At 39.4% G+C, this 23,918-nt stretch overlaps 1 protein-coding gene across 1 annotated transcript in view; it reads left to right on the plus strand.

Annotated features, from left to right (window-relative positions):
• The first annotated feature begins 533 nt into the window (after positions 1-533).
• Positions 534-23,918, plus strand: part of mast2 (microtubule associated serine/threonine kinase 2) — a 175,065-nt gene continuing 151,680 nt past the window's right edge. The window contains exon 1 of the mRNA XM_022753018.1: positions 534-572. Coding sequence (XP_022608739.1) covers positions 534-572 — 39 coding nt within the window. The remainder of the gene's footprint in view (positions 573-23,918) is intronic.

Genomic DNA, 23,918 nt, shown 5'->3' on the forward strand with positions numbered 1-23,918 from the left:
ACTAACTAACTAACAAGTTGTTTTGGTTGAACTGCCAGGGCCGGCACCATGAAACCAGCTCAGCATGGCGAATGATAAGCTGTCTCTGTGAACCATCTTTAAACCGCCCTTTTTATTTCTGTATTCAAGGAGAAACTGCTGGTGCTGCGGGGTTGATTGACAGCTTGTCACAACGGCTTTTCCAGATGTGGAAGCGGCGTGAAAAGTGTAGCTAGGCTGTAAGTTAGCTAGCCACAGCCGCACAAGGAATGGCTGGCTGGAACAAACTCCTGAGCGGATTCTCAACTCAAATGAACGCATCGACGAGCGATGAATTTCGTTTTGGCGGCGAGGTGTCACTGAGGTCGATACCAGCCAAGCTGACACGTTGAGCCTGCTTGCTAAGAAGAAGTTACCGACAGGGTCCAGCCGCGACAGGACGGGGCTGTCTGTCTGTCAGCCGGGCCGAACCCTGCCAGCTAGGAGGTTTTTTTTTAACGGTCAAGTGAAAGATGAAGAGGTCAGAAAATAAAAACAAGAGGAAACTGTGCAACATGGAGCAGCAGGAGAGCGGAGGAGAGGAGAAGGATGCGGTAAGTGGCAGTCATTTAGACACATTGTGTGTCATTGTGTGTGTCATTGTGTGTGAAACCTGGACAGGTTTGCGTCTCTGATCCACGATAAGCCTGTCAGCCCACGCACAGGGAACAGACATATGAAGCTGATATCAAGTAATATCATGAGTCTTTTTATGATACACACATTATTAATAATATCTTAATATATTTAACACCTTACGGCCTCTGTTAATGATTAATTTTGTCTCTAAAACGTCAAAAAAGTGACAATTCTTGTTAAAATTCCCCACAGCCTGAGGTTATCAAAAATAGTTAATGATTATTTGGCTAATCAATTAATCAACGAATTAATCAGCCTGACAGTGTGTTAAGTACATTACAGGCTGCTTATGTGCAAAATTGAATGTAATAACTAAAGAATAAAGAATAGACCTTCCTCTGTTCCTGCAGCTCAAGGCTGTGATTGACAGGCGGAAATTTCACAATTGGTATCAGAAGTCGATAAAATTAAACTATATTTTTGCTCAGTCATTGTGGATGTTGAGTGCTGGGTAATGTGGCCAGTTGAAAGTGTGTGCATGTATCTATTGAGATGCAAGGGGAAGCTAATGTAAAGCAGATCTTTGACAGTCTTGACAGTCCTGTGTTTGAAGCATTTTAACAGTAAGTAAAGGAGAACGTCTGTGTTGGTATCAACCTGGGTGTTTGTTTAATATATGGTTAGTTTCATAGTTGAATGCATTTGAACTTGGCTTTACGTCATCTGATTGTTTATAAGCAGATTTATCCTGATACTGTGTCTGCAGTACAGTTGGTCTGAAAAGGCTACCATAGAAAATACCATAAAAACACAACATAGATAGAGAAAATCAATGGAAACTACAGGAATATATCATAAACCATAAATATCATACGCAGAAGTGTAAAGGTAAAAAAACAGCATTGCAGCACTCATAAGAACAACCATTCTCAGTTGAGTTTTGTGTTATAATGAAAAAAAACAACTCAAACACTCCACCAGTCGTTTCGCTTCCATACATCTGCATCTCTCTGGTTCTAGTACACACTATTACCTTTGACACTTTGAGTTTTTGGTAATTAAAATTGATGGATATCTTGAGAAATTGTAATAAAATGTGGTGTAAAGGTGGGTCAGGGAACAGTTTATTAGTTTTTGCTGTGTGTAGTGGATCCAGGAACGTATTGGATGGATGTTGAAGAATCTTCCAAGCAGTACTTGGTTTAATTCAATCATTCATTCATTCATTTCACTATCACTATGAAAATCAACTTGGAGAGAGTTCAGACTAGCTTGATATGAGTAACTATCACATCGGCTAATACATTTAGTCAAATAACTCATTGGTGCTTTGGTTCTGTGTAATGTATAAGATTTAGATCTCATTAGTATCAGTTTGCGATGAACATGGACATGTTGCTTTATTAATAAGAACTGTTTCCAAAAATGAAGTCATGGCTGAAGCTCATAATTTCACATTTCTGCATGAAGTCATGTTCCCCCGACCTCTGGAAGTATGATATGACTGACTCTGTAGTACAGTATTACCGCACCACCCTGTCTTTTGGGATATAATGTGAATAATAATGTAAAATGTGACCAGTTAATAAGATTTTCCCTCAGCTGTCATATTTCATAAACTTTGCAGTTATTTTAGTGTCAGAACTTTGTCCTGAAATCAGCTTAGGAGGATGAAATTTTATTTTTTTGAGTGGTTTTCAGTCGGGGGAGGGAGGTGCTGAGCTTGAGGGAGTGAACTTCATGGTATCATGGGAGGTCAGACAGATGTTTTTGTGCTGCTACTGCTGCTTTTTGTGTTTTTGTATGAATCAGTATAAAATGGAGGACCGCCAGACAGGGTGTTTTCATCCAGTGGGACTTCTACCTGTTGCTTACACTTTGCATTGCTGAGTAATGAATCATGACTTTGTGTTGGCGCTGTGATATTTCCAGGGGCTGTATGCGGGGAAAGGCTTAAAGCCAACAGGTATTTTCATTATTACTTTGTTGATTATATTTTTGATTAATCAGTCCAAATAAAAGTCCTTCAATATCTTTTTTTGTCCAACATGGGATAGAAACCAGAAAAGCAGCAAGTCCTCACATTTAAGAAGCTTGAACCAGAGTATGATTAGCATCTTTGCTTGATGATTTAAACAGCAAATCAGCTGATAAATTGATATTTTGATAAATTTTATTTCAATTGGCATAGAGATTATAAAAAATGTGTTTAATGCAGCAGATTTGGTAGAACAGGCGCTAACGTCCCACCAGCAACAGCAGGTCGCTATCATGTAAACAGAATCTGTTTAAACATCTGCTGTCTAATTTGACTTTAATTTACTATAACCTGACCTGAAGGCACACACACACACACACACTCACACCAACACCCACACCCACAAACCATCACTGGTGTTGTGTAGAGATACAAACAGCAGCTGTGATCAGAGTTAATCTGCTGGGATCTCCTCAGGTTCTGTTTCAGACCACCAGGGTCACCATGAACAACAGGGTTTTGGTGGTTACTGTTAAAGCGTTGGGAAATTAATGATGTCATTGTCATTTCCTAACTTTAGTGTGAACAGATTCAGAGTGTGTGTGTTAATATGTTGCCAGGGACAGAGCACAAACACACACAAACATCCTCTGCAATCAAGGAATCAGTCAGCTGTTTGTTTCCAGGAACCCTTTGTTTCTGACAGTTGCAGAAACTTTTCATCTATGTTCTTGACTGATATATTCAAAGTTGGACAAACTGTCAATTAGCAAAAAGATATTTTCAAAAATTGAAAATATTTTCTTTTTAGTTTTTCTGAAGTATTTTGAGAAATTTGTCCATGACAGATTTATTAAAAATTTAAATAAAAATTGATAAATGTAAAAATAAAAACATGTATTGTTTTAGTTTGTTGAATAGGCTAAATTTACAATTATCATTGAAAAATTAATTGAAATTAAAAAATAATAATCATTAAAACAAATGTTGTTCTTGTGTTTTGCAGAAGTTTTCAGTTTTAACCATCAAAGATAAATTCGGAAAATGTAGAAAGAAATAATTTTGCCAATTCTTTCCTTTTCATAACAGCCACTTTTTAGCTGTCTTGTCATGCTCTTGTTTCACACATTCTTGGAACTGGTGGCCTCGTTTTCCTTCTCTGGGAAACACCTGGAAAATCAAAGTAAAACTGAACTCACCATAGAAATAATGCTTTGTCTCTGAAAATGACTTTAATGGTTATGTAATTTTCTTTTACTGAGAAAAAGCTGTTAATAGCCAGTGGCCAGTGACTGTCAGGATCTTATCTCTGCTGAAGAAAACTGAAACCTGAAAGCTGCAGTTGCCCTTCATGGGTTTGGACCAGCTGACTGACTAACAGGGCCGTTCCTCCTGTACTCCTGGGATGTTTTCAGACAGATGTCTCTGTGGTCCTGACCTGTCCCTGTTTTATAGGTCACGGTACTCTCTGACATGGTTAAACAGGAGCAGTAAAAGCAGTGAAGTCCTCTACACACAATAAACACTATCACAATGTTCCTGCAGCAGCGACTGGCATTTATTGCAGCTGTGTGAACAGAAAGCTGCTTCCTACTCCTCATTGTTTACTTCAGCTCTGAACGTTTGCTGTGTTGCATTCACCTGAAACGGCAGCTTCAGCACAATCAAACTCTTAACTTCAGCAAATAATGGAAGGTGGCCCTTCTTTGTTTAACTTATTTGGGTATTCATTTGCATATTCCTGCTTTTTGCTTCAGTCTTTGTTTTCTTGTGTTTTTTTTCTTCTTTAGCCTTTTATTTTTATTTGGACCCTCCCGTCTTTCTTTCATGAAAGATTTAGCTCTTTTGAGGTCAAGGTTGGTTGTTTAACATCACTACTTTTTGAATGCAAAGCTGTTAATCAGTGCACGGTGAGATTCTTAGTCTTGTTAGTCTTCTTAAGGCAGATGTTGCCTGATTTAAATTATAATTTTGTTGTATTTATACAATATTTAACAAAATATAAGAACGTTTGGAAAAATATGTTTATACCCAGGAATGTAAGTAAATTGGAAAAGGTGTAATGTTTAAATTTATTCAGTTATTTCGACTTATTCCACCGCTGTCTCCCCTCCCGCATCTCCTCCTGCTCTTGATATTATCTTCCTTGCAATCAGACACTGAACTGATGTAACACCACCTCATAGTATTGCCTGTGTTTCATGACTTTTGCTGTATTCGGTGCAGTGCAGAGCATCAGAGCTTTGTATGAACAAGGATGTGCAGTGTCATTGATACCAGGCCCGAGTATCATCCAACCGCAGAGCTGCAGCAACAGCAGGTTCAGACCTGCACTTACCTGTGTTACAGGGTTTATATTTTATATTAGCAACGTAAAACAGTAGAGAGACTGTGGAAAGGAAATAAAAGGGGGTTTCCAACAACATTTTATTCATGGAAATAAAAGAGGAGGGGGTACAGAATTGAATATTTGAAGTATAATCTTGGCTGTTTATGGGCAGTATATTTACTTTCATTGCCTGTTGGTGGCACAAATGTTAAAACAGCTGTTAGTGTCTTTGCCTGCAGGTGGTGATATGACATGCCTACATCTACGTCTAAACTGTTGCTGCTGTTGCTTTGCTTTCTTGTAGGTGGCACAGGTTGGCAGGGCTAGACCTTGTCTAAAGTGTAAAGATGCTGTGATGTCAGCTGCGATGGTCGTTTTTGCATTTGGTTTCACTGAAGAAAATATAAAAATGATGATGATGTGATTTTTGTTAGGGCTTGAACCAAACAAACATGTTCCTTTACTTCTGAAGAATAAGATTTGTAGTCCGGGGCGTCTCTGTAGCACCACTACGATGCTAACGATGTATAACAATGTGGTGACATTTGTGATGGCGATTTTGATTATATATCAAGTAATTGTGCAGCCCGACTTGGCCGATATCTAAAATTTTATATCTTGGCAGAGTCCAGCCCAAACGTTGCGATGTATGATATTATTAAAAATGTTGCATATGGCGGGAAATATCGCAACATTCAATATTATCTACGGATGCCTACTTCAAGTTTCTTTAATGTAATTGGCAAGTACTGATCACATATTTGTAATGAAAATCGGCTGATAATGATCGGCAGCCGATCGATCGGGCCATCCTTAATTTGTGAGTGAGTTATCAAGAGGTGGTTCACATCTAAGTAAATAAGCAAAACACGCAGTGATTTCTTCCTAGAGCTAAGTGTGTTGATGAACTGGGATAGGAGGATAATCTGTTACATCACAGCACATTGGAGAGATGTTGTTCCGAGTTGAAGCCCCCACAGCAGGATCAGGCTAATTAGGGCAGACTGGAAGTAGACTGAAATCTGCAGTGGATTAACACTGTACTGTACTGTAGTGTACAGTGTTAATGGGGGTGGGAGAGAGGAGGGAGTGCTGTTGTGCTAAACACTCAGAGGATTTTCACTATAAGCTAGAGGCTGCATGCTGCTGTTACACAGTTGGAAACAAGTTCAGGTTCTGGTCAGTCCCATAGTTCAAAGTTAAGGATGATAGGTAATTTTGGATTAGTAAAATTGTAATCACGTGGAAATTTAAATATTTAAAATATTTTCCAGATTTTTCCAGATTTCCAGTTTCTTTTTAAAAGGCGTGTTCTTCTGAAACAAATAGTGGACTGAAACATTAAACAATCAACAGCAAATTAATCATCAGTGATTTTTATAATCAGCTGTTAAAGTCATTCACTTATGGATGTAGCTCAGCGGGTTGCAGCTGAAACATTCTACTCTACTCTACTCTCAAGATCCTGACACTGAATACTCAGTCTTTGGTACCAGCTTCTCGAATCTGAGAATTTGCTGCTTTTCTTTGTGTTATGTCTTTGTAAAATTATGATGGGTATTTTTAGATGGGTTTTTTTTTTTTTAGCCTTTCTTTGATTTAAAAAAACATATTGAAATGAAAACTAATCAAAGTAATTAGTTGCAGCTCTAAAATTCACCTTGACCAATAAAGTGAGGTTGTATAGAGCACAGGACCAGAAGACTGAAGTGTTACTTTCTTCTGTTTTAATTAAAAAGATAGAAAATAAAAATTCTGCCTTTTTGGGTGCAGTAATAACAAGCTGTGAACACAACACTGACGTATTCTCACATTTTAAGGTGATATTGTAAGCAAATAATTTATAATTTGCACATCTAACATATAATCAGCAACATTAACATATATTTGGAGTCATGTGTTTTACAATACAGGTGACAAATCCACTCTTTTAAGCTCTGGTTTGCTCTCCACCAACTCCTGAGGGAAATGCATAGTTCTTGAGCTGCGACAGTTTGTTACTGGACAGTGGGTTATGAGAGTTTACCTGCTGAGGCTGAAAACGATGCTTTGAGAGCGGTGAGAGTGAACCAGAGCAAAAATGTTGTGGATTGGAAAACAGTTTGAAATGCTGTGTTAAAGTGTTGATCAAAGCACGTTTAAATGAAGAGATTTGACCTTTTTGGGGACACAATATTTGAGCTCGGTTACATCAGTGAGACAAACAAAAGGAGGAAAATGGCTGAGTAGATGAAAAAAGATCACACAGAAACTGAATCTTTGATTTTTTTAAAATGTATTTTTTTGCTGTGGATGTTCCTGTCAGAGAAACTTAAAACGGCTTCACGATCGACAGAATGAAAAGCTACAGTGTGACTTGAGCGATGTGGAGTTGGTCAGCAGTGCAGGACTGTAACACTCACACTGACTGATCAGATGTCTGAGACGGGCCTCCAGCTGGCCTCCACTGTGTTATCTAAACATTTCATATTTTCTACATCAGCTCTCACATTTATTTGGTTTTACAGTTTACGTGATCAGCGTTCCCTCCTGCATTCACTGGATTCCAGCCGAAGCTCAGAGGGGTTTTAGGTAACGGCGAATGAGGCTGTGTCACAACAGATTTAGGTCTGGTTGCTCCGCTGTACAAGTCACATCCTCTATGATCATGCTCATGCTCGCTGTTGGACACAACAGACAAATGAGTCACAGGCTGTGTGCCACTTTGTGTGTTTGTTTTCTCCAAGCAGTTATGATTCACATAGCACAGACAGGATCTAGGTTTAAACCCTACATATGATTTATGTTGCTGTGAGTGAGGAGACTTCCTTAACATACCAATGTTGTTTGAAATAAATCATTTTAATCCTGGATAGGATTAAATTTATCCCAGATTTTTGAGACACTTCGTTAAGACAGTGAAACAGTTATAATTCAAACATCCTTACTGATTGGAAAATATTTATATACTGTGTATGTTACAATGTTTTTGTTTGGGTGCTGATCAAGTTGCTGCTCATCCTTTTTAATGCCATAATAATTTTAATAATTTAGATTTATTTTCACTCTTTTTCACCAAACCAATCTAAAACAAATCAGGTTTCATAGTCTGATTTTGGAAAGATAAATTCCATGTGTTTCAGGTAATGAGAAAAAATCTATCGAGCAATGTATTGATTATACTGCTACTCAGTGTGGGAGGATGATAATTACAGTAACGTCCTTGTTAAACATCTTGTTATGACTGGAGTCAGTATCAGGAAATATAACAATGAGAACAGCGAGCAGACTGTAAAATGACATGGTGGTCTAGGAGTGAGAATTATTTTACTATCTGAAATCAGTCTAAGGCTGATTTTACAGTTTACAGTCTGTAAACTGTCTCCACATCCTCCACCTCTTCTTTCCTTTGTATTTGTTTTGGTAATGTCACAGGGGATTTCATTGGTTCTCTATTGATACAATTTTATTCAGTCTCCCTGTAGTTCAGTGTATTATCCCCTCTCAATATGTCGCCAATGTGCTCCTTCTGACTGTATATGCTGTTATGTGTGGGACCCCTGGTCTTAAAGGCTGCATGGTTCTAAGTCCATTTATGGTACTTCAGTGCTTTTTGCCTTTTTCCTTTCTTAATTTAATAGTACAGTGAGAGGTAGACAGGAAAGTGAGGGAGAGAGAGTGAGGGAATGACACGCAGCAAATGATGGTGGGTCAGATTCGAATCCATGGCTGCTGCGGTTAGGCCTAAGTCCATGTGGTACACGCTCTACCAGGTGAGCCACCGAGGCGCCCCACCTCAGTGCTTTTTGAGTCCTGACTGAAATGTGTCCAGAGCACTAAGGTACCAAAACCTGTCAGTATCTGAAGTTTGGCGTCCTCTTTCTCACTCTGTGAATAGATACTTTAATTTAAATCATTAAATTGTGCAGATTGCGTTTTGCAATGATCTTAAAATCTTAAAATGTGTTTCCAGCGTGACTTTTCTCCAGCAGTAGCTGTGGCTCTTTGCTCTTTCTTGTTCATTAAACATCTCTTAGGTTAACCAGTAAACCTGCTCTCCTCCCAACCCAGTGATATGAGAGAGTGATTACCTCTCCGTTTTTGAACCAGCTATGGGCGATCGTAGTGGGCTCAGGAGGCACTGAGCCGGAACGACCTCTGGGACTTCTGGCTGAGATTGGTCCAAGCGCTGCACAGCTAAGACGCTGGGCTGATTGATGGAGCCCAAATGGCTAATGGGTGCAACTTTAGGGTACCTAGAAGGGTGGTAATGAGGAGGCACAGATGTGGGAGGGTGAATGATATTAATTACTCGCATTAAGCAGAATTATAACCAAGATGGGTCCTATACATCAATGCATAGAAATGGCATTAATTACTTTGGCGTCTGATTATCTTGCAGGAATCTGTGTAGGAGAAATTAAACCTCATATGATGACAAAGGACAAGACAAAGGAATAAACCGTGTTCCAGAGTGAACAACAAATCTTTGCTCATGAGTGTTTTCGAGGTTTTCAGCTCAGCTTTCTCACTGTTTATAATTTTAAAAAGCTTCAGAGGTTACGTCAGGTCAGATGTAGAGTTGTCCTCAACCTTCATCGCCTCTGTTTTCTTTTCAGACCTCGCTCCTTTTCACAGAAAGTTTCCAATTCAGCGTTGCTCTGTTATATCTGTCTGGTTTTGAGCTTCCAACATCCTTAATGAACAGAATCCATCACTCTTCCCCTGCTTGGTGCCACATTATTATGCCTTCCTGTTTCAGCCCCCCCCCCCAGTCATTGTAACTGAGTGATGTGCTGATTTCACACTGAGCTGGATGCCACATTACTCTGTATTCACTGAGAGAACCTTTATTACATGTTCCTCGCCCTCCCCCTCTCTCTATTGTCTTTTTCCCCCTCTCCTCTACCTTACTCTTCCTACACCACCTTCCCCTGCTCCTCCCTGCCTTCTTTCTTCCTTCCCTGTATCTTATTCTCTCCGCCTCTTGTCCTGTGTTTTTTGTCCATCAACCCATCTTGTTTTTCTCGTCCAACGTTAAAATGTAGTTCAATCAACCGACTAAATGTTTGTTTGGGTTTGAAGCTAATGGTTCTCACAAATCAAGATTTAATTCTGGTAAATGCCAAATCAAGGTAATGAGCAATTCAGCACACCTGTGCTGCTTAACGCTGTGCTGAACATGAGCATTAGACAAACTAATGGACTCAAATGCAGTCTTAGTAATTCAGCTTACAGCACACAGGACTCCTGCCATGGAGAACACAAATAATTTTGTGCAGCTGTCACATCAAATTCAGAATGAAATTCAAATTATGTGTGAGATATTTGTAAAAATCCATGCAGGTAGTTAAATCCTTGTGCTGCTACTTGCACACTAAGACATAAATGTGTTTTTGCTCAAATCACAAGGTTTATTTGCTTTGTAAAGAAATAAAACACTGCATGAAAAGCAAAATTATCATTACTCCTGCCAGAACTTAGAGGATCCATTGCTGAGCAGTTGTGGGAAAAGAAAATGAAACAGAACATGAAGAAGTTTGTTCTTGGACTTGGTGAGCATTGTTCTTATGCAAGATTTTTTTTTTTTTTGCTCGTCAGTGTGAACACAGCAGATGATTTTAGACAGAAACTAAAGAAAAATGGTAGTGACAGAACAATACGAGCTGAAAAAAGAGAAAAAGCACATTAATATCTTCATAGAAAGAAAAGTTTCCCTCGACTGAACATGCCAAGTCACGAAGGGGTTGAGCGAGATGTGTGATATGTGTATATACTGAGAAATCATATAAATTTGTCAGCCACAGAAACTTCTACAGCCCTTTATTTGTAATCTTGTTCATGTAGCGGTATGTAGTTTGAAAGCTGAGATTAAACTAATAAATATGAAACTGTACAGGTCCCAGGAAATTTTATGATCTGTGGGCTCAATGTTAATGTTGAACCCTTGTGTGTGTGCGTGTGCGTGTGTATGTGTGTGTATGTCTGCTCTCACTCTGTTGAAAAGTTGAACACATTAGAGGCTGCCGTTGGTTTTTGTTGTGCCCCCTGAGGCTTGTTTGTTTGTGCGTTAGTGATTGAGGAAAGTGAGATCAGTCATTCTGCTTGTGTGTACTTGCTACATTGTGTGTGTGTGTGTGCACGCGTGCACTGGGTTATCTGGTTTCCCTGTAGGTCATTAGCTGTGTGTTTGCTGACAGTGTGGACCTCAGTGTGCAGGGTCAGGACGGATGGAGGGAAGCTGGAACTTTACAAGCAGAAACCTGCAGGGTCAACACTGACTGATGCTGCTGCTGCTGTTTGAATGAAACGACTTGCTCTGCACGTCACCATGGAAATGGATCATGTGACTGCAGCTAACGCTAATCTCCAGTGTTGGATCTCAGAGCAGTTTTGTAAGTTTTCCCTGCTGATGGTGAAGGAAGGAAAAGGAGGATGAAAATCAGAGGCCTGATCAGAAAACAAGGTCATCAACACCAGGGAGCTCAAGGTGTTATGACTATAGCACAGATGGTGGCTCAATCATGGTGTTAAATATAGCTGCTATAAATTATACCCAGAGAGCACAACTAGAGATGACAGACGTAGAAAGACAAAAATACTTAAATTATAATTTAACAGTGTGATGTTAAAGATATTGATATTGTAATAGGTTGTAGTTAGGTCATATGAATTTGAGACTTTAATATTTCAGTTATATGAGTACTGAGGGAGCTTCAGATGAATGAAATGTAAATACTGACCTATGTAAAACGCATCTTTTGACCTAATTATCTGCATATCAAGTGACCTCATGTTGGGTCCTGACCCCAAGGTTGAAAATCTGTTTGATTAGAGACTACGATAGACTCTATCCACCCTCTGACCCTGCACAGGATAAGCATAGATGATGCAGTGATGGATGGATGGGTGGATATTAGATAGGCATCAGAATTACTTGTGTTTCTAAAGACTATGGAAGTTTAAATTTAGGCTCCTCGACCAATCTAAAAGTAAGAAAACCATCAGAAAACAATGAAACTGAGCACACTTTAATCAGGGTGTCAATCACAGTTTCTTTAGGAAAACAGTGTCATAATTGTTTTGCAGAGTGTGGCTAACATTAGCAGTGCTAGCACCAGCAGCCTTCTTACCTGGCAGGTTAACGCCCACATGCCTGTGCTGAACATGGGAACATGGTTACATATTGCTCACAACCTTATTTTAATTTTCGAGATGGTTTTATGAGATTACATCAGTCCCACTTTCCACCTTACTCTTTCTTTTTTTTTTTTTTTAAACAACATCTGGACATATCAGGCCTCTTTCTGGAGCTCTAGTAACCACAGGTTGGTGAGCCAGTCATAAGAGAGGAGGCTCTCCTACAAGGTTGGATGGTGCGTCCAGGTGGGCGGGGCTTGAGGCATGACATAGAGCAGGGACTGCTTTGTTGTGATGTTACAAAGTTCCAGAAGTCCTGACTAGGGCTCACTGATGAATCTTATTTTCATCGTCATCGTGATATGAACATGTGCAATTAACACATTGCAAAAGACTGACGGAAACACAATGAATTACAAAAAGAAATTTTATTTAGGCTACACATGCTGTGCAGTCACACCAAATTTTCATGGTGCAGCACCTGAGCCAAATGAACTGGAAAAAACTACTGTTTTTTGATGTCAGGCTGCAGCGTCTCACACACATAGCAGACAGTACAGAAGCGGCAATGGAGACCAGTGAGGAGTAAACGTTTTTCTTTTTTTTTTTTTTTTTTTACAGTCGTAGCTTGGTGAGTGTCATCACAACATTTGTGAGTAAGAAAAGCAATTAGCGTCCTTCATCACACCAGCTGTTCAGCAAGATTTAAACACCATGGTTTGTTTTACATGAGTGAAGCATACTAACATTAAGCTAAAAGTGTACAGCTATGAACAATCTAAAAGGAACTTTTGTAAACCTATAACTACAGGCTGAGACAGCAGCCCCCCCCCCCCCCCCCCTTCTTTATTTATCGCAAGTCTTCGAAATATTGAACAGTGTCATTGCACATTGCATATCTTCCTCACATGGTGCAGGCCTAGTCCTGACGGCTGGTTTTAATGCTCAGTTTCTGAATACGGGCCGTGTGCATTTCTCTCTGGACTGAGCGCTTTGATACTTTCACAGTAATTAATTCATATAGAACCTTGACCTGCTTTATAATCAAACAACACATGGACATCTACCTTTGTACAATATGGGACCTTTAATGAAATGCTAAATTTTTTTTTCAATGACCAGTATTTCTAGTGGCAACATTTAATCCTTTAATTTCACTAAACAGAGTGCACACCCCTAATCAGAATAATCGAGTGGGACGTACATTTATACTATACTATATTAAAAAAAACAACAAATTTTTAGGGAATAGGCCAATGGCGTTTGAAAACAGACTTCATCTCAGACCTAATACATGTGACTGATTTAATCCATGTCTGAAGGAGCCATTTTAGCTTGACTCAGCTGAAACAAAGACATAATAAAGCTTCAGTGTTGGGCAAGGATCTCTACCTGCAAGGAAGAGCTTAATTGGAGAAAGAAACACATTCATGAAATCCACTGTCTGCCACTCTCACTACTCCTCCCAGTCAGTGAAATGAGGTCAACCAATCAGCAGCCACAGTCGAAGCCGCGCGGTGCTTGGCAGGTGTTTGTCGCTTGCCTAACTTCCTTCACTTCACTTCCTTCACAACACATTTAAGCCTTCTCATGTGTGTGCTGTGTTTGTGTGTTTGTGTGTTTGTGTGTTTGTGTGTTTGTGTGTGTGTGTGTGTGTGTGTGTGTGTGTGTCGTGTTTGTTGAAGTCACCACGGCTGTCCCTCCCTGTCCTGATTGGGGGTTATTAACCTTTGGGCTGTGGCCAGCAAAGGAGCTTCCAACAAAACATCCTGCTTCCTCCAGCTCAGCAGCTAACTATAGGAGCACAAACACAGCACTCCCAGTCTGAAACAATCAAACCCTGCAAATTCAATACAGTAAAAGCAAAAGCAATAGATAAAAGCATTTTTCTTATTGTTTTATGTATTTCTCTTTATATTTCCACATTTTTTATTTACTTATTTATTCTTTTACAGTGTTTCTTCCACATTCATTTAGCAGTGGCGACCCACCACTGCTAAATCATAGCCACCACGCCTTCAAATTTCTTTCTTTTCTTTTTTTTTTTTTATTGTCGCAAATGCACCACCGCCACATCTCTCCACCTTCACAGCACAGCCTGTGTGATGATGAGCGCAACAGCGGGGGGAGGGGAGGAGAGGGGAGGGAGGGAGTGGGGTGGTTGGGGGATCCTATTGGAGTTAATTACTTGCGAGAGCGCGGCCTTGAAAGTGACATCACGTCAGGTACCAGGTCAGAGTCAGAGAAGTGTAGTCGTGAGGAATAAGGCAGCGAATTACCGGAGAAAAGGTAGACTTATTAGCCAACTCAGTGACGCTAACTTGGGTAAACTAATTGATAGCATTAAGCTAATATCTACACGTCATTATGTATTAACTGCTGACTGCATTTTCAGATGAGCTTGTTCAGATACTTCTCTAAGAAGAGAAAGACAACAGATGAAGAAGACGCTAGTCAGGTAGCCTATCATAAGCCTTTTACTGACTCCTAAATAATGATGGTTAGGTAAAAAATAGTATTTTAATGTTCACACTTGTAATCAGATGTGATGTGAGTGTAAACTATATAACGCTGAAAATTAAATGCTCTGAGCCTGGGTGCAAACTTTGCCACTGACTCTACAGCCCCATCTAGCTGATCTTTATATGTTTATTTATTATTTTTATTCATTTAATGTTAATTGTTTTATTTTATTTTTTACCTTTTTACATTTCTCAACTGGTTAGAGTTTTGACATTAACATTTATTTTTCACAAACCACAAGGTATTTATCTTTTCTTGGACAGTTGTATATGGTGACGATATATTGATGTGTAAGAAGCTTCAATCGTGGTAAGCGATAGAAAGCCATTTCACAATGGCGCAGGCCAATAAATGAGGTTCTTGAAGGTAAATGCCCCCCACCACCACCACCACCACCCGGAGAGCATGCCCCCCCCACTACTGGAAAAAAATCCTAGAGGAAACACTGCTTTTATGTATTCCTGTTTATATTTCCACATTTATTTTCTTATTCTTTTTCAGATTTATTCTTTTTCATGGCACTCCTTTGACTCTAACTGAATCATTGTGCTGCTCGGTCTGAGTCAGAAACATTAGATTTAGACCAACTTTTACTGAGTGTGTGAGTTCGCTGAAAAATATCAGGACATGAAACTCTTTTATAAATTGTTTGTTTCACAGTACAAACATTCAAGGTGTCAGCAGAGAAAGTTAGCATCGACTACTAACTTGCTTGACAATAGTAGAGTTGGTGTTGGTTGAGATGATTCTGCACGAAAAGGTCTGGGAGAGCTGTCCTGTGTTTTCTATGGAAATGGTCATTAATGTAACTGGGTATTGAAATGATGACAACAAAAACAATATGCACTAATAATAATATAGACATGAGAACATTGAAATTATATTATAACGTGCTTGTTTTAAAATATTTGATTAATTGAATGTCATACAACAATCACTGTATTAAACTAGAAAGAAATCCTTTTGTCCAACATATTTTGAATGTGCAACTTTTGTGTAGTTTGACATCATTGCCATCATGAATCATTTTAAAAGGGAGAAAAACTATGGAAACTAAACTTGACTTATCTAAAATGCCAGGAGGGAGACCGGGCTGGCACCCCTGATAAAAATAAAGTTTAGAAATCGGAACTTAAAAACAAGAACTTGACATCACCCTGTTTCCCTTTGTAGTTATTCAGATAATAATGAAACTTTGTGCTGCTAACTCCGCTTCATTTTTCACACTCTCACCTCAGTGCTTTCTAAATAAACCTCTTCCCTTCTGCAAACACACCCCAGCCTTCTGATTTTTTTTTTCCTTTTCCCAGAAGCAATCTGGGCCTGCAGATGTGACTGAGCTGAAATGTGTGATTATGACACACATACACACCCACATGGCAGGAACACACCCGGGATTAAAGCATTGAAGTCCAGATATCAGTTTAATCCGCAGGGAATTAAACAGCGAGCAGTGAAGAGTAGGCCAAGTGTTGTATGAGAGATTTTATTCAGCTCAAACCTGCTACATGCTCAGACCTGTTACTGACATGTCACAGTGATGGATGGATGGCATGTGTAGGTGCACAAATGACTCAGGCAATCCTATAAAGAATGTCTCTCTCACACACACACACACACACACACACACATACAGTATAGTTAAATGTCAAGGTATTTTAGAGATGTGTGTGTCCAATGTTGTGTGTTGTCATGCCCCCTCTTGCCTCTTTTATATCAACAGATATAAAACTTGTGCTGTGATTGCAGCTCATAAAAGCTACCTGTTATCCAGGTTAACACTGCTTTACTGAGACATCAATCAAATATCTGAGGACAACACCTGTATTGTCAGTTATGTTGACGTCTGCCATGAGGAATCACAGAGAGGGTTACAGGTGACAGAAAGTTGGCCCTTTTTAACTTTGCTGACACACAACCTATGAACTTGTTCAAGCAGGCTAGGTTCACTGTTAGGTCATTGGGTTTTCAAATGGGTAGACAATATGAATATAATCACAGTACACATGATTTTACAGCGTTTGCGCAAGGATTTCTTAAGCACAGGGGGCATCAGCAACCCCACGGCCAGTTGAATTTAATATCATATAACTCATGGTTAGCGATTGAAATCAACGTTTCTAGGGCACAATGAGAATTTATCAAATTATGTGTTTTTCGAAAATAAGGTGTTACAGAGCGGAGCTTCTTCCCTCACAAACCATCTGACCATTGACAAGGCTGAACAGTGGTGTGTGGAGAGGACATGCAAACCGAAAACAGACCTGGTTTAGTTTAGGCCTGACATCAAGTAACTGATAGAATTAACACTAATTAGTGACAGCTGATATGCCGTACCACCGACCACATTGCATTTTAACTATCGAAAGGCTTTGCTAACGATTATTAGCGTCGGAGCCCAGTGACTCTCCTGAATACCACCAATGATTTTACAAACATGGATAGATACATGGTTGTAAATATTATTGTAGCAAAATCCCTGGTGGTTGACAGCGTTCTGCCTTCTCACACTATCTATTATCATCATATAATGTGATGTGATTGCTGCTTTTCTGGAGCGGGGATTTGCAGCAATACAGTGACGTCTGCAGATATTTTGTTGCACATCAGCTTGTGATGATACATGTGCATCAAACCTCTGCCAGTCTGCAGGCTTACATTAAAAAAAAAACAGTAGGGGCTGGTGTTTTGATGCATGTTCTATGCAGCTGGTGTGTGTTGGCCTTTACATATCCTGTTTGTGCTGTAGGGAGGCAGCCTGGTTGTAAACGTTTATGAGTGCCAAGGCATCAAAAAACCTGGCAACTCCGCACAACGCATATTGTTTTATTGATTTACTGGAATGATCTCATAAAAAATGCGGTCACATCAAAGAGGCTGCCCGCTGAGAAAGCATTAACTTGAAGGTAGAAGCTGTGATCATAACTCTAATAAATCCAGCTTTTGAACATCGTTATTACAGTGTTGGAATTTTTTTTTGTCAGACTGGATGAGAGAGATCAGTGAGTGTCAGTTTCAGAGACTCAGTGACTCTGCTGATTTTCAGGAAGATTAGTTAGAGCTGAAAAACTGGTGCAGTGTGCCTGCCACACACACACACACACACACACACACACACACACACACACACACACACACACACACACACACACACGAGTACTGCACACAGTTTTGGAGGTCGTTCTAGGACTCAGGTGGTGGTTTTGGCAGAGCCGTGGCTGCTCAGGTGGAATTATACAGTAGACATGTAGTGACATTACCTTCCCCTTTGTGTGTGTGTGTTTGTGTGTGTGTAGCTGTATTATGTAGGAAAAATAAATATCAGATTCTACTTTGTAGCAGATACTCACTATTGAAAGACTCAGTTTGAGATCAAGGAAACATGATCAGGATTTCCTGTTTCCTGGAGGAAACAACACGCTGCACAGTGAATATTGGAAACTTTTGATTATGTTTCGTGGAGATGAAAGCCAATGAAGGAAGCACTGTGTCAGTCTACATGCTGCAGAAAGTGTGAGGATGTCAGGTTTATGAATTAGCCAAGGGCCGTTAGGATTATTTTTCTCTTCAACTTTTCAGCACAATTTATTAATTATTTTGAAGTTACTGTAGCAACAGAAGCTGAAGTGGACTGAATAAATGGTTGTTGTTAGTACGGTCAGTTAGGAAGGAACACCCAGAATGTTAGCAGCTGTGTTTGGGAATTAATGTTCCTACAAGTACTGAATTAATTCCTTAATATTTACACAGTTTGTCGTCACATTTATTGCATTTGTCATTGTGCTAAGATGTTTTTACAGTACATAGGATGTTATTTCAGCAGTGTTGGCAGTGTCAGTACCACTGTTTAGCCTAATGAAATAGAAAATAGTCAGACCATGGACAAACTAATCTAAATGAACTGGTTGGGTTTCAGTATTGGACAGAAATCATTAAAATGCATCTTATTATGCCTATTAAACAACAAGGATTTATCTTTGAGCCTTAAACTCAATTGAAATATTAAGAGTTTATATTTTCTCAACTTTTTCCCACAAATTATAATTTAAGAGCACAAATGAATTGTTTTGTGATCAGAAATTACAAACTTATGTGCATAAATCCAGGGTTTCCTGCAGTGTTTTCTAGCAAAGCCTGAAATGAAATGAAATCTAACATTAACCATCAGGGGAAAAAGAGCAAAGGCACCTTTTTACACATCACATCATATATTTATTGAGTGCAGCTATTGTTGAGACCATCATCCAATAACTACAGAAATCACGAGATTGATCCATCAGAACGTGGGTGGTTTACCACCTCAGCTAAACAATTTCCTGGGCGAAACCATGGAATAATTTTCTTCCCTCCTGAGTTACCAAGCTCTGTGTGTCTCACAATACAACAACAACCACAAAGTCTTTCTCCAAACGTAAAGTTCTGGTTTTATTTTTCTAACGTTAACCATATCTGCAGTGAACGTCAGCAGCATTACATGTCTTCCACAACATAATTACTGATGCAGAATAGTTTCATTATGAATGTCCCCTCAGGGATCGTAACACTTTTTTATTAAACCTTGATTACAGCTACGCTACATGCCCATAATGGTTGTGTTTATGTCCATATCCGTGTACTTTGGTGTGTGTATGTTTTCGGACTGCTCTACACACTCTCCTGACACTGTTACAATTTATGCTAATAACCTCTATGTTTGTGTTCTGGCTTTGCTCTTCATCATTTTGTTGGCTCACCTCCTACCAACCTCCTCCTCTTCCTCACTACCATCCCCTCTTCTCCCCTCTCTTTCTCAGTCTCTGTTTTTCCATTTGTTTATCCTGAGTCACAGTGGAGCTGTTTGGACCGGCCCATCACCTGCAGCCAAACTGTGTGTGTGTGTGTGTGTGTGTGTGTGTGTGTGTGTGTGTGTGTGTGTGTGTTGCAAGAAGCACCTTCCTCACAGCTGGTCCTGATTGAATCTAAAGGCCACCCTGTTTTTATAAAAAAAATGGATTTTGGTTTTAGGTTTAGCTGGACGACATCCTGTGTTTTAGTCTTGTGAGTTCACATAGACTGTAGCTGAGTTCAGCTTTGCTTTGTCCTCAGGTGATTATTAAAATTCACTGTTACTGTTGCATTATTAATGAAAATGTTAGTGTTTTAATTAAAATATTCACAAGGACTGTTTCTTCTTGAATAATATTATAACATCCATTTAAAGGATAATTCTGTTTTTTTCCTATCATCAGGAAAAGACCCAAAACAATGTGTGACAATTAATATATAGAGTAAATCTTTTAAAACACAAATATACAGTTCATTTTTTTTAAATAATAATTTCCTAAAACCGCTGCAAACAGGAGGCAACAGTGCATTTATTGGGGACTAGTTTCAGCAGCGGATTAATCCACATTTTGTCCTCTACAGAGGAGCTGGGGCAACAGGACAGTGGTCCTGGAGGTGGCATGAAGGTCAGACTCAAAATAAACTACAGTGTTTTTGTTCAAGAGAGAACATGTCACCAGTGTGTTTTTAATAGTTTTTGGAAACAATGGAACTCTATGGCTCAGAGGAATATGACATATCAGGCCAGGCGTACACACATGTGCGCACACACACACACACACACACACACACACACACACACTCACACTCACACTCACACTCACTCAGTACCAGAAGGACCAATTAATTTTTTTTGTTTTGTTTTGTTTTCGTGGGATTTATTAGCAAGAAGAAAAATAGAGGATGTCACTTTAATCTTTAAAAAAGCTGCACTATGTGAGGAACTGAACTGAAAAGACAAGATTTTTGTCCCTTAGTTCACAGATTTGTGAAAAAAACAAATGCTAATCAGTATTACAAGTAAATGAAAAAGTTAGGAGACATTAATTGGGCCAAAATTTAGTAGATAAAACTAAGTAAACTAAAGTTAAATCAGGATGATATCTTAATGCCGTTATTAGCTCATTAATCATCAGTTTTCACAATTTGAGAACCATCTTCTTGACATCCAAAAATGAAACCGGGGGTGAGTGGGTGGGGGGCTGGGGTGAGGGCAAAGGGTCACCTCACTTCAGGACCAAAATGTAGACGTGTGAAAACTCTCCATTAGTCCCCGTGCTCACTGCGTTTGACAGACAGCCTGGGCCAAGAACACTTGGTTAACCGCGCTAACCCAGCGGCCAAACCACACATTTATACTGGCAGTCAACGCAGCAGGACCCCCGTGGGAGTAATGTAGCATGCTAGCTTTGCATTACGTAGCTTGAGAGAGGCTGACTGTGCTTTGGAAAAGTAATAGCTTGCCATGGAGAATTATGAAGATGGATTCCATCCCAGCAGCCGGTTGGATACGGGAGCAGAGCTTTCATGAAAGCACTTGATTGTTGTTCCTCTGAGTAGCGTGAGAGGCGGTGTCATTAGACCCAAAGCCAGACCTCTTGCATAAGTTTCTGAAGATGATGATTAAAACATGTGGAATGCTTCATTGATCTCATTAAACAGACGTTGGGCTTTTTTTGTGCTTTTTTTTTATCTGCTGAGACAGATCAGGGTCAGGTTCAGGTTCAGGTGCACCTCAAAAAAGTTCAAACGCTGGATCATCAGAGTTCGGTACTGATGTTTGTAGGAGGTCTGAAGTCTACAAGAACTCCCCCCTCCCCCTTATGTTACCAGATAAAATGCTGTGTAACTGTTAGAGTCCTGGCAAATGGAAACCAGAGTTAACGACTTGGAACTTGGCTCTGAATCTGCTGATTGCTCTCGTCTAGGCTGCGGCTCTCCCTGCGTACCTGTCTGTCATTTTTAAAGGCCCTTTCTCCTCTGCTTTAATGCCTCAGGCCTGCTCTACTGCCAAAGTCCACGTTGTTTCTGTTCTTGAAGTTCACATCTCATAGCACACCAGATCTCTAGAGGTTGTTCTGCATTTCTGCACAAGATAAAAAAAAGTTATTTTATTTGGATCAAATGATGCGTTTCACATCCAGCTTCTTAAGCTTCACTCATCAAGCTGTCAGCACATCGCAGGAGGAATGTATGTAAACACAATGGAATGTCATGACCAACAAATTACACAAAATTTACAAGGATATAATTAGAATAGCAGTTATAGTAATTATAGTATGGCCATTTTATTCGTGTAGTGCCTTTGAAATACAGATTGAGGCAATTCAAAATGCTTTACATAAGGGAAAGAAATGCATCAAAACAATAAATAAAATCAGTTTAAATACAATGAAATTTAAGAAAAAATTGTAATTTGAAAAATACAGTTCAAGTGCAGTTATAATTGGCCCCAAGTTTAAATAAACATTTTTTTTTCAACACTTTTCCTATTTCTTTCCTTTTAGTTTTTTTTTTTTTAAAGCAACATGATAATACAACAAAACATGAACAGGAAGAAACAGTTGGTCACCTGCGCATCCATACAAACTGATGGAAACACAATGTCGGAGGATATAGTAACAGATTAGTAATCATCTCATGAGGTCACAAACAATCCATCTTTGCCAGTATTGCAGGAATTTATCAACCAGTAACTGTAGTGAAAGTCAGTCTCTCCATACCTGGAACAATTGTCACTTGCTGGAGGTTCATTCTACTAACTATTTTTAATAGATATTTGTGTTGCCCAAAAAAATAAGAGCTAGAATTCAATCTCATCATCAAAAATGTTGTTTATTGCTCGTATTCCCTCCTGTCAGAGCTGTTCTCCTCCAACCTCCCACCCCTTCCCAACTCACCCACCTGTACACATTTTAACTTACAAAATATATATTTCAATTCTGCCAACAGGAATCTTTCCAAAGACCTAAACTGGTGGAAGTAGACCATACTGAGCCCATATTGAACCAGTCTTCCCCCAACAGGTCCAGATTCTTAGTCGAACCTTATTGAACAAATTCATTTTATTGTATTTTTGCCCTCGTCTTCTTTTTGAAAACAGGAGTGCATTTACTCTTGCTAAAATTTGCACGTCTTTCAAGTGTGTATTGCCGGCACACTTTGAACATTTTGTGCTAAAACCCAAAGAGACAGCCTGCTGTGAGTGAAAGAACGTTTCAGTTATGTGGTAAAGAAGAAGAAAAAATCAAAACGCTGTGATGTTCAAATAGAAATACTGATTCAAGAAGCTGCAACACACCAAAACACTACACAAAGCTGTAATTTCAAGGTTGTGTAGTTTTGGCAGTGCCATTCACCAGTGTTACACTGGGACAATCAAACAGGCATTTGCCTTTTTAGAAGTATAAATAAACTATGAACTGTGTTCAGTGTCTTTGCCACTTCCTCCCAAAACCCTCCTTTTATCTGCGGCAGAAAGCCTTAACGAGGACACTGCTCCGGGCCAGAGAAGCACCCACTGCCCCAGTTGTGTGTCTTTGAAATCCCAGGCAGACAAATTACATCATGAATAGGAAGTAGTGTGGATTTTAGCAGATAGCACTTTAGCAGTTTAGTTAAGCAGAGTGGAGCTGTGAAAATCCAATTTGCTGGCTCCTCAGCCTCTAAACAAGAGGCTGCAGAGGGCAGAGGGGGGTTCTGGGTTCTACACATAGAGGTTTTTCTGATGGTCACACCAGAGTTCAGTGGCTGTGTTGCCTTTGTTTGTTAATTGCCTTGACAGAGAACCCACCCATCCTCCTGCTGAAGGTGGAACTGGGCTGTGAGAAGACAAAACATGAAACAAATATAGATGTTTTCTTTCATCTGGTTCCCTCTTAAGTAGTTATTCTACTGTAGTATAATAAAAAAGAAAAACAATAGTATCCAAAAAGGAGAATCTCCAATACTCATGTGTTTCTGTGGTTTCATGTTGACTCCATCTGTTTGTGCAATGACTAGTCACAACGCTGCTAATTCTCTGTCTAGGTACACAGGAATTTACCAATTTAACAATTTAGTTATGAGTTAGTTATTTTAATACCGTGGTTCTGTCTCAGACAGCAGTCAAAGACAACATAAAATGGAACCGCAGACCAAAATTCAATCAGCTGTCTATCCAACATGTCTGATTGTGACATCTGAAACCATTTGTGAGGCTTTAAATGTTTGTTTACATCAGTAGGTTTCACCAACAATGATATTAGAGAAATGCAAAAAAGAGATTTTTCTATCTGTAACTCAGATTCTCCAATTGTATCTGAAAAATATATCAATTTCTGAAAAAAAATACAAGTTGAATGTTTAACTGCACCTTTAAAAATCAGCTTAACTACAGCACATAACAATATGAAGACAATTCTCACAGACAGGTAAATGCCTAGGCCATGTATCTCATGGCATGACTGTCTCCAGCTTTCTCTTGAGTCATTCTGTTCATCTGCGTACAGCACCGCTCAGACGTTATCACGCACAATTACACACTTATTTCCTCATCCTCCCTTTTTT

The sequence above is a fragment of the Seriola dumerili genome, unplaced genomic scaffold (genome assembly GCF_002260705.1).
Source record: "Seriola dumerili isolate Sdu_G_001 unplaced genomic scaffold, Sdu_1.0 BDQW01000189.1, whole genome shotgun sequence".
Taxonomy (NCBI): Eukaryota; Metazoa; Chordata; class Actinopteri; order Carangiformes; family Carangidae; genus Seriola; species Seriola dumerili.